The 11,589-nt window shown below is 41.9% G+C and overlaps 1 protein-coding gene and 1 pseudogene across 5 annotated transcripts in view; one reads left to right on the top strand and one right to left on the bottom strand.

Annotated features, from left to right (window-relative positions):
- Positions 1-5,614: 5,614 nt before the first annotated feature.
- Positions 5,615-11,589, bottom strand: part of PAAF1 (proteasomal ATPase associated factor 1) — a 43,358-nt gene continuing 37,383 nt past the window's right edge. For all 5 annotated transcript variants that reach the window (XM_032426999.1, XM_032427000.1, XM_032427003.1 and 2 more), the window contains 2 exons: positions 10,026-10,108; positions 5,615-6,779 (listed from right to left, as the gene is read on the bottom strand). In XM_032426999.1, the coding sequence (XP_032282890.1) occupies positions 6,702-6,779; positions 10,026-10,108 (161 nt within the window). In that variant the 3' untranslated portion in view covers positions 5,615-6,701. The remainder of the gene's footprint in view (positions 6,780-10,025; positions 10,109-11,589) is intronic.
- Positions 7,325-8,567, top strand: LOC116646227 (annotated as a pseudogene).

Raw genomic sequence — 11,589 nt, 5'->3', positions numbered from 1 at the left:
TGTAAATATTTAACCAGCTCACCAGAAGGAAAAAAATAGCCCTGATTTGTAGCATTTGCCAGTTTCTCCCAACCTGTTACAACCAGCTCCAACACACTACTGCATGTATTCCGAACATATTTGTTTTCATGGTTTTGAACTTTATATAAATGGAATCAGTTATGCAAATGGTATGCATTTGTGTGTGTGACTTATTTGCACAGAGGCTGTATAGCATTCTCTGTTGATGCTGAACATCTGGGTATGTGCATCAACTTTGCAAGGTAATGTCAGTTTTCTGATGTGGTTATTCTAAATTACGATAGCAAAACAGCAGTGTCTGAGAGGTCCCTTTTGCTTTACATCCTCACCAATTCTTGATGTCAAGTTCTTAATTTTCTTTTAAAGTACATGTATACATATACACACATATATGTGTGTGTGTGTGTGTGTGCGTGTGTACGTATTTTAAGTAGGCTCCATGCCCAATGTGGGGCTTGAACTCACAACCCTGAGATCAAGAATTGCATGCTCTACCCACTGAACCAGCCAGGCACCACTGATGTCAAATTTTTTTTTATAACTTTTTTTTTTTTTGAGATTTATTTATTCCTAAGAGACACAGAGAGAGAGGCAGAGGGAGAAGCAGGCTCCCTACTGAGCAGGGAGCCCGATGCGGGACTCGATCCCAGGACCCTCAGATCATGACCTGAGCCGAAGGCAGATGCTTAACCGACTGAGCCACCCAGGCGCCCCTCTTTTGACCATTTTTCTACTGGGCTCTGTGTGTGTGTGTGTGTGTGTGAGAGAGAGAGAGACTCTTCATGTTTTATATTTCTTTGTTGAAAATATATAAAATACAAACCCCTTTCACTTTGGAGCTTGTGTTTTTACCATTTTTTTTTAATGGGGTAGAACTTACCAATCTTTTCCTTTTTGGTTATACTTTTTGTGTCTAGTTTAAGAAATATTCTCTGTAGAGAGTCATAAAGATCTTCACCTATATTTTCTTCTGAGAGTCCATTTCACTCTTAAGCCTTTAATCCACCTAGAACTTTTTTTTTTTTATATGGTACAAGGTAGCATCATTTTCTTATTTTTGATATCCTATTGTCCCAGAACCATTTATTTAACAGTCCTTTGTTTCCCTACCAATCTGTATTGACTGCTGTGTTACATATAAAGTTTCCATATATGCATGGGTTTATATCTGGACTACTGTTCCACTGGTCTTTCCCTGCCAATGCCACACTGTAACCCTTCCTTTTCTCCTCCTCCTCCTTCTTCAGGAGCATCTTTTCTAAGTACTACTCCTTTATTCCTCTCAAATGTAAATGTGTTCTTTTTTTTTTTTAAGATTTTATTTATTTACTTGACAGAGACAGATAGAAAGAGCAGGAACACAAGCAGGGGGAGTGGGAGAGGGAGAAGCAGGCTTCCCGCCAAGCAGGGAGCCCGATGTAGGACTTAACCCAGGACCCTGGGATCATGACCTGAGCCCAAGGCAGACGCTTAATGACTGAGCCACCCAGGCGCCCTGTAAATGTGTTCTTAAGAAAGGATCTAGGGGCACCTGGATGGCTCAGTGGGTTAAATGTCTGACTCTTGATTTCGGCTCAGGTTTTGATCTTGGGATCCTGAGATCAAGCCCTGAATTGGGCTCCACCCTGGACATGGAGCCTGCTTAAGATTCTCTCTCTCTCGGGGTACCTGGGTGGTCCAGTCAGTTAAGCGTCCAACTCTTGGTTTTGGCTCAGATCGTGATCTCAGGTGGTGAGATTGAGCCCCAAGTTGGGCTTGAAACTTGAATTTTTCTCTCCCTCTCCCGCCCCACCCCCCGTCTAAAATAAATAAATACATCTTAAAAAAAAAAGATTATCTCTCTCCCCCTCTCCCTCCCTCCCCTCTTAAAAAAAAAAAAAAGAGAGAGAGAAAAGAAAGGATCTAATGTCGGTCAGATGGGGAAAGAAGAGGGCTACATTTTAAACCTCATCTCTGTGAATGAAAACGCTGGGTCCCTTGATGGCATTTCAGATACTAGTGACTGAGATATTTAAGAACTTTCCTGGGTCCTCTGAAATCACACTATTATAGAGGAAGACCTGCTTTAAAGTCGCTATTTTATATTATTTGAGGCCTACTTTAGGTATATTTGGAGGAGTTAAAACACACTTCTGGAGTTGGGCCAAATGACAGAGAACTCAATTAGAGCTAAGAAGTAAACTGCAGGTTTGGGGTAAGTTGAGTGGTCAGCCAGGAAAACCAGCCCTACCTGGGGCCGATGGAATCCTCTTTGGCTGTCCTGGGCACAGAGAGAAGCCGGCTGAGCCTCTGGAGTGGACTATGATGGACGTGGTTGAGTATTTCACTGAGGCTGGCTTCCCCGAGCAGGCAACAGCTTTTTAAGAGCAGGAAATCAATGACCAGTCTTTACTGCTCATGCAGCGCACTGATATGCTGACTGGCCTGTCCATCCACCTGGGCACTACATCAACGTGCTGCAGCAAGGCCACTTTGAGGACCCCGATGGCTTTCTAGGCTGAGCACCCAGCCTTCCCCCCTGCCCCAACCCATTCCAGCCCCCATCTACCCAAGACCCCCAGAGTCTAGGAGCTAGAGGGGGACACCCTCAGCCCTCATAACATATTCCAGTGAGGGGCTTTCCTTCCTACTCATCTCTTCCCTGTGTTTCCCCAGCATACACACATTTGGCCCCCAGCACATCCTGTACTCCTTGATGGAGGAGTGTGGGGTGGGACAGGGCCTGCTCATTGCACCCCAGGAGGCCAACCCCCCCCAGGTCTAGGACATTTTGGGGAAAAAATGGGGGCTTCCCATCTCCCCTAGATCCTCTTCAGTTCAGCCAGATATTTCCTATATGTTTTGTTCTGCTTGTTCATTTTGGTGGGTGGCCTTTCCTCTCTCCCCCACCACCCATGCCCTAACCAGGTCTGCCCCTGGCCTCCGGCCCTGGGAGCAGCTGGAGTGGGGTCCCTGTGTCTTCCCTAACCCTCTCCTTTCTTTCTGTTGGTTGTCACTCCAGCTGGCCGTATTGCTTTTTAATATTGCACTGAAGGTTTTTTAAATAAAGTTAAAAAAAAAAAAGTTGAGTGGTCAGAAAGCAACCATGCTGTGCTCACTTCCCATTTGTGTGACCGAAGCAAGTTTACTTAATGGCCCCAAGTCCGTTTCCTTGAATAAATGGGATTATTAACATAAACCCCACCACAGGGCAGGTGTGAAAATATTAAATACAATTATACAAAAGCATGTATATCACATAGAAAATGCATCCTTAGCATTGAGGCAGTAGTCAGAGCCCAAGTTCCAAATCCTGTCTGTTACCTACTAGTTTTATGACCTTAAAAAATGATTTCTTAGCCACAGTTGCCTATTTGTAAAGTGAAAATATGGCATTATTTTCTATTTTTTGCATTTCTGAGCTTTCTTGTGGGTTTTAATTTGCATTTAACTACAGGAATTGAGCGTCTTTTCATGTATATTGGCCTTCTTTTTTTTTACTCTTATTATCAGAAAAAAATTTTATTAAAAATTAAACCCAGAGGGTTAGGGGAAGGCCTTGTTCAGCCTGGGACTGGCTGAGCTGAACACAGGAACAAGGAGACTCTAGCTGAGGTACAGCACGTGTGCAGGGGCTGGGGTAAAAGGGAAGATGGCCTGTGTGGTTGCCAGACTGTTCACTCACAGAGGTACTGAGCAAGTGAAATATTGAGAATTATGACAGCTGAGTTTCTCACCGTTGGAGGAAGGAGATTTATATTCAGAAGGCTAGAATAATCTCAGTGGAGTTGGATTGGAATTAGGGGACTTCAGTGTGAACCCATAATTTTTAATATATATATAGAATGAGGGATGTAAAAATGGAGATTCCGTATCAGAATACTGTCCACTGATAGGGCCTAGAAACAATAACACCCTAGTAGTAAAGAGTATACATAGAGTGCCCAGATCTTGATATCCAAATGCCATGCTCCACTAAAAGGAACTGGAGCTATCTAGACAAATGACTGATTCCAGGACTGGGATGGGAAAGTATAAGATGAAACTTGAATATCTTGTGGTATCAGAAAATATGGAAGCACTAAAAGAATGCTATTAACGTGTCAAAAGGACATAAGATCCGGATGCCTGGGTGGCTCAGTCAGTTAAGCGTCTGCCTTTGGCTCAGGTTATGATCCCAGGGTCCTGGGGTCGAGTCCCACGTCAGGCTCCCTACTCAACGGAGAGTATGCTTCTCCCTCTCCCTCTGCCCCTTGCCCTCCTAATGCTCTCTCTCGCTCACTCTCTCTCTCTCAAATAAATAAAATCTTTAAAAAAAAAAGAAAAATTAAGAATAAAAATATAAAATATATCCACAAAGAGACGTGTTCAAGAAAAAGAAATCTTTACTCTGCAAGGCTATTGTGAGGACTGTGCCCGGCACGGAGCACATGCTCACTGGCGGATGCCACTGCCAGTTTCCAGATCTGAGAAATAGACGCACTTCTCAGAAGAAGTCACCAGGGGGCGTCTGAAAGCCAAGAAACAAAGTCCAGCTTGCCTGAGCCTATACGGCTGCAGATGGGGGCTGACCACCCTTCCTTACCCAGAATGCACTCCTCCACCCAAAAGGGGAAAAAAAAGCTTTGTCTGCTAACACTGGGGAGATTCCATCCACAGCAGACAAGGCTTTGGGCCACCTGAGAGCTAGTCTGTGTCCTTCTGTTTGGATCTGGATTTCAGGGCAGCTGTCAAGGGTCACTGCATCCATTACAACCAGGCGTATCAACTCTGGAGACCTATGAAAAGGGGCTTATGGATGTGATGGCAGTGAAGAGCGAGTCCTTGAAGAGGAACTCACAGACATACCTGCTGTGTGAACTCAGCCATATCCTCCTTCATCCTGTCTTCTTCATCTGACTTCTTAGAGGTTCTGTCCAGACCTCCTCGGATCCAATGTTTCTGAGCTCTGCAGTATGTCCCTTTGGGTCTACCTGACCTTATCACAAATCACCCCTTAAATGGAACTGGTCTAGTCCCAGAGGTCTCATGACCATGTGGCGTAATGGAAGGCACAGGTCTTGGAGACAGACTAAGCAAGGTCCAAATCAAGGGTCTGGTACTTAATTTCTCGAACCTCGGTTTCCTTATCTATAAAACAAAATAATTCCATATCCTTTTTAAGAGTGTTGTTGGGATTAAATATATAAATATAGTCCCTTGTATAGCATAGATGCCCAGTAATATTCAATGACTAACAGTATTTTATTTTCACAATTTAGGCATATACAACAGGTAGAAAAAAATGGATTTAAAATTAAGATAAACTGTGTTAAAGTTTCTGTTCCCTATGACCTTTGGCCAATCAATTCATCTGAGTCTCACTATCTGCATGTCATAGTGAGGTTATAAACATTATGTGAGAATATACCTTTAAGACTGCTGCAAATCATACTGTTACCCCAGCCAGAAATTGACTTCTTCCCTTAAATAAATCCAGACCTTAGCCTACATTGCTCAGCTCAAGTGCTGTATCATCCAAGAAACCCTTTCTCTAGTAATCTCTAAAATATAAAACTCTGGAAAGTGTTAAAAAGAACAATGAAGGTCTAAATGTACTGAGAAAGAAAGAACTCAGAGATTCTAAGTGAAAATAAAACATGCAGTACGTGCATTATGACTCCATTTTTATATTTAGGGGAAAAAAGAGGTGACCATGTTATACCCTTGCTTAAAACTCTTCCGTGGGTTTCTTGCCAACCAAATGAAATTCAGGCTCCTTACCTGGTACTCAAGCACCTTCACTATTTGGGCCCTGCCAACCTCTCCAGCCTCATCTTCTACAGACCAGCCTCACCATCCTATGAGCACTGGGTTCCAGCTATGACTTAAAATGCCCTTTACTATCTCTTCCTCTAGGTCTCAAACTGTAGCATGCATCAGAATCACCTGGCCAGCTCTACCCAGAGAATTTCTGATTTGGGGCTGAGGTGGGGCCTAGGAATTTCTATTTCTAACAAGTTCCCAGGTGATACTGATATGGCTGTTAAGGGACCACACTCGGACGGCCACTGCTTTTACAATGACTGGATTCAACTTTATCACCTGTACATGGACCAGTCAACCATATCACTTTGCCTAGGATTGAAAGTCCCATGTAGCAGAAAACCCCTCAGACCAAGGAAAACTGAGACAGTGGGCTTCCCTACCTGTATAAGAACATTTCCCAGGTTGCTGCTTAAGGGATAGTTACTGCTAACAAGCAGTCTTTCTCTATGGCCAGGCCAACAGGAAGTGCCTGAGAAAGGAGTTCCATCAACTTGAATGGCTTTTTGCTGGAGTAAGAATATTTAACAAAGTTTTTCAAATTCAGACTCCAAATACATTCTCTTTATTTCCTTCAGAGAACAAGCTTTAGTCCTCTGATCCTTGTAAACACTTAACACAATGGTGTGAGATCAAACTGTAAGCATCCATATCCTTGCCCTGTGCTGTTGGGGTGAGTGTATATAGGGAGCATGTGTGAGCTTCTTCTTCAGTTTACAGTAGGTCTTGTCATGGAATGATACTTCCACATGGGCCAATGCAGCTGATTTTCTGTGACTTCCAAAGGGTGCCCCAAACAATAAGGGGCCATGGTCCTTGAGAAGGACTGATGATTATTTTGCTCTTTGTCGATTAGGGCCAATTTTTTCATTAACTGGGAATCCTTTCCCAAGGAGTCAGAGATCAGAGAGCTGATAGCGTCGCACAAGACCATCTCGACAGCATGTGTAGATCTGCTTCTCCCATGTGGCAACCTGGAACACAAGAGTTCACAGCTCAAAGGAAGCCTGGGAGTCTTCCATTTCAAACAGATAGAGCCTTGTCATTGATCCCCATTAGTACAAGTGAGTCTAAGAAGCTCTGCTGACTCCAAAGACAAGAGAAGAATTAGATCCATGGTAGGTATAGCCGGCTAGGATCCACGGCACTTATGAGTCCAGAACAGAGAAACTAATTAGCCAAGTAGAGAGCAGGCCCATTAGTGTGGTGCATAGCTGAGGGCCGAGGGTCTGGACCTGGGAAAGGAGGTGATCCATAGATGGGCTGGCGTATCCCTGAACCTTGTAAAATTATATTCAAAGAAGTTCTCAATATGTGCCTGTCTGAGGAGGATTTCGTCGACTTCTCAGAGAAGTCTGAGGCTGCAGCTGCGTGGAGGAGCGAGGTACGTGCTGGGGCTGCGCGACAGCACCAGGGGCTGCGGTGGGTGGCACTGAGACTACGCAGCTCCCAGTGGGAGGCTCCACCACCACTGCCACTTTGCTTGGTGAGCGCATGGTGTCAGTAGGCTGCCAGTACCATGGCTGGCCCAGCGCGGCATCACCCCCTCCCAAGACTCCTGGAGTTTCTGAACCTCCTGTCCAGGGTGGCGGGGGGGTGGCGGGGGAGCTGGCATGCTGCCATTTTAGGCTGTGTGGGAGCCCACGTCTTCTTCACTTATGCTGACTACGACCACTTCTTTGAAGATGTGCACCCTCTCGTCCCTGCCATAATGATCACCGCTGTGGAGCCCCGCTTTCCACTTTTGGGCTGACTGGCTACTGTGCCCCAATCTGGGAAAGCTGCTGTAGACTTGCCATGTTTGTCATCATCCTACTCTTGGTTTTTGTTACAGAAGCTGTTGTAGTGGTTTTGGGATACATTTACAGAGCAAAGGTGGAAAAATGAGGTTGATCAGAGCATTCAGAAAGTGTGTAAGACCTACAGTGGAACCAACACTACAACGGAACCAACTAGTCAGACTGGAATAATAGGGACTGGTTCAAAGAAACCAAAAACCACAGTGTCCCTCTCAGCTGCAGCAGAGAGACAGCCAGCAGCTATCATGGCAGGCTGGCCCACTCCTCTGACCTCCATACTGAAGGATGTGAAGCTCTAGGAGTGAAGAAGCGATCAAAAGTCACGGTGCATGTTATCTGGGCAGTGCTGGAAGGTGCAGCTCTTCAGCTGCTAGACATGCTGTGTGCATGCAGCATATTATGCAGGAGCAGAGATCCTGCTTCTGAGCTCCTCACCACTGGTGGAACCTAGGCATAGGAGAAAATGCAACTCTGAGCTTTTTAGCCTTGTTCTGATTTGGAAGGTGAATCAAGCAGGTTTACTTTTAGTAGTTAAACCACACATTACACAGGTGTTGGACAGAGCAGCTTGGCTCTTCATGTGCCCACCTATGATTTTCTTTTCCCTTCTCCTACCTGACTCCCCACGTCTCTAAGTTTTTAGGTACAAAAGTGAATGTTCTCATTTCGGAACCATTTGTGAGTTCCGTAGTGTGGGAGAATGAGGTGAGGACCTGGGCCTGCTTCTGTTACTTCCGTGCAGTAACAGGACTGCTGCCAAAGTATCACTGGGTCTTTTCAGTCTTCACAATGGAAAACTCTTGGCCAAGGGATTTTGGGGAGAGAAGGGGGAAGCCAGCTAAGGTTAAAGTTAATATCAGATTGTGCCCCTCATCAGTGTCCTTTTAAAAAACATATATTGTAGTTCAATAATACAGCACTGTACAAAATGACCAAAACAGTTCATCTTCCAAATCAGACTGATTTTTGAAAAGTAGAGGTTTTTAATCAAAACTGGCTTTATAGGGGCACCTGGGTGGCTCAGTCGTTAAGTGTCTGCCTTCGGCTCAGGTCATGATCCCAGGGTCCTGGGATCGAGCCCCACATCGGGCTCCCTGCTCAGCGGGAAGCCTTCTTCTCCCTCTCCCACTCCCCCTGCTTGTGCTCTCTCTCTCGCTGTCTCTGTCAAATAAATAAAGAAAATCTTAAAAAAAAAGCAAAACTGGCTTTATAGGAACATAACCTTTGTGCTACTTTTTAAAAACAATTTGTGTGTGTGTGTATGTTGTTGTATGATTGAGCCCACTCATCATAAATCTAAACTCATTAGGATTAATGTACTCATGCAGACCAGCAAAACAGTATGTAGATGAGATCTCAGTTCTAAATAGAAAAACCTAATTCAGTAAAGTCTGTATCATCCCTCAAACAAAAAAAGAAAAGAAAAAGCCTGAGACTCAAAGGTTAAGAACCACTAGTTTAGTGGAAGAAGCATGAATTCTGGAGGTAGCTTCATCTCAGGTTTGCTAATGTGTACCTACATGACTTAGGGCAACTTTCTCAACCACCCTGGACTCCAGTTTCCTCACTTATAAAATGAAAATGGTATGTTAATTCACAATATAGAACACTATGCAGGAATTTTTAAAAATGAAGTGGATCTATATGCATTTATCTGAAAAGAGCTCTAAGATGTTAATTAAAAAAGTCATAGAACAATACAATACATATAGAATTTCAGTTATGCACAAACTAAAGATAAAACTATATTATTTACATAAATACATAAACACAAAGATGTAAGTGCAAATTCTCCAAAAACAGTCTTGAAAGATACATGCTGAACTGTTAATGCTAGTTACTTCTAGAAAGAAGAGTGGAACTAAAAAGGTCTTAAAGGGGACTTTAAAGTCTGTATAATTTTGTATTGTTTGAATTTTTATAGGTATGTATTAGCTGTATAACTTTTACATTATAAAAACAATATAAATAATAATACTTATACCTCAAGAATAGTAACAACAATGAAATAAGATGATACATGTAAAACATCCAGCACAATGTCTAGTCAATAAATATTACTTCCCCTTTTGTTTTTCTCTTTCTAATCCACTGAGATAACCAGTCTTGAACTTTAAATAATAATAATAATGACAGCTAATCTTTGTAGAAGACTTAAAATTTACAACTATTTTTCACATACATTATCTCATTAATACTTTCATTTTACAGAAGAATTGACAGACTAAGGAGGTGAAATGATTTTTCAAGTTTCTAGAGCTAAAAAGTGGTGAAATCACTTCTGACTCAAAATTCTCACTTCCTTTTATCGCATCTGTAAGTATTTTATCTTCCGGAATGCCCACAAAGTAGCTGGATTCAGTCCCCTCAAAAGCCCTAGCTCTCAGGTGAGAATCACCCAGGTGTCTCTCAGGCCTGTACCTTGAACACAGGGTCACAGTCGGTCCCAGTGAGCTCAATGAGATAGTCTAGGTCTTGCTGGACAATGAAACAGCTTCCATCACCTAAAAGTCAAAAAGAAAAATTTAGATAACTAAAGAAAAAGCTGCACACAAAGAGGCTTAAAAAAAAAATCAGTATTTTAGTTTATTTCTGTACATCACGAGCCTAAAGAAGATCATCCCAAGACCCAAAATGGCAAACAGGTCTCATTATGTGGGTCAGATATGAGGATCTACAGTGGCTGCCTGAATGCTGGGTTAGAGGATTTGAAGGACAGTTACAAGCTCAGTGGGAAGAAGGGCTGTCTTTGATTAGCAATACCTGCCAAGGGCACGGAGCAAGCAACCGCAGGCTTATACATCTGATTGCAAACTTACCCTGGACAATGATTTTTAACAGGGAATTGTCTATATAAATGTTTTAATGTGCTCCCAAATTATTCTTCAATCTATAAACTTGACCAGATACATGAGGCAAAGGAGCAAAGTTGTTATACCAAGAAAATAAAAGTATATTTATTTTTAAACTTAATTTTCTTAAAAGACCATGGACAAATGAGACTTGGGATGATCTGTAAACTGCTGAATAAGGTAATTTTTTTTGTTATTGTTGTACTTAATATAAAAATAGTACATGCTAATTGAAGAAAACTTTAAAAACAAAGAAACAGAAGTAAAAAAAAAAATCACTCAATCTACCACTCAAAGATAACTACTGTTAATATTTTTATGTATTTTTCCAATCCTTTTTGTGCAAATTTTTATTTTACATGTTTGAGAGCATACTGCATAAAAGAATTATCTTTATGCATAAAGTTTTTCTGTATCAACATTGTGACTTTGTAAAGAATCCAGGAAAAAAAATTTTTTTAATTTAATTAACCTTTTCAAGCTTTTTAAAATTTGAAAAACTGCTGTCAAAAACAACTGTTAATTAATTTTATTTTATCTGTTAATCTATCCCCCAACCAGCAGCATACAGGAAGACCTTATCCTTTCTCGTATTATTATTAAAAATCATCTTTTTTTTTAATTTAAATTTCACTTTATTAAGTAATCTCTACACTCATCATGGGGCTCAAACTCACAACCCAAGATCAAGAGTTGCACATTCTACCAACTGGAGCCAGCCAGGCACCCCAAAAATCATCTTTTAAATAAAAGAATTATTATTTTTTAGAAATACTTATAGAAATATTGACAGGTGAAATAATACAATGTCTGTGATATGTTTCAAAATATTACAATGGTTGGGGATTATAAGGGAATGTGTAAAACAAGATGAAACAGGATTAGCTATAAATTGGTAATAGCTGAAGCTAGATGATGGGTGTATCAGGTTCATTATGCTATTCTCTCTACCTTTGTATCTCCTTTGACAATTTCCATAATAAAAAGTTTCAAAATTGTTTAATCTGGCAATTTCAATCTCCTCTCTAGTGAAAGAGTTCCAAAGGACCTCAAAGATCATCTATATCCAACTTCTAAACTAGTACTAAATTCCCTTCACAACACCTTGCAGAGTAGCCAACCAGCCTATGCTT

This window comes from Phoca vitulina, unplaced genomic scaffold (genome assembly GCF_004348235.1).
Source record: "Phoca vitulina isolate PV1807 unplaced genomic scaffold, GSC_HSeal_1.0 scaffold36, whole genome shotgun sequence".
Lineage (NCBI taxonomy): Eukaryota > Metazoa > Chordata > Mammalia > Carnivora > Phocidae > Phoca > Phoca vitulina.
The sequence above is the reverse complement of the archived record's forward strand: the minus strand, read 5'-3'. Positions and strand labels throughout refer to the sequence as shown.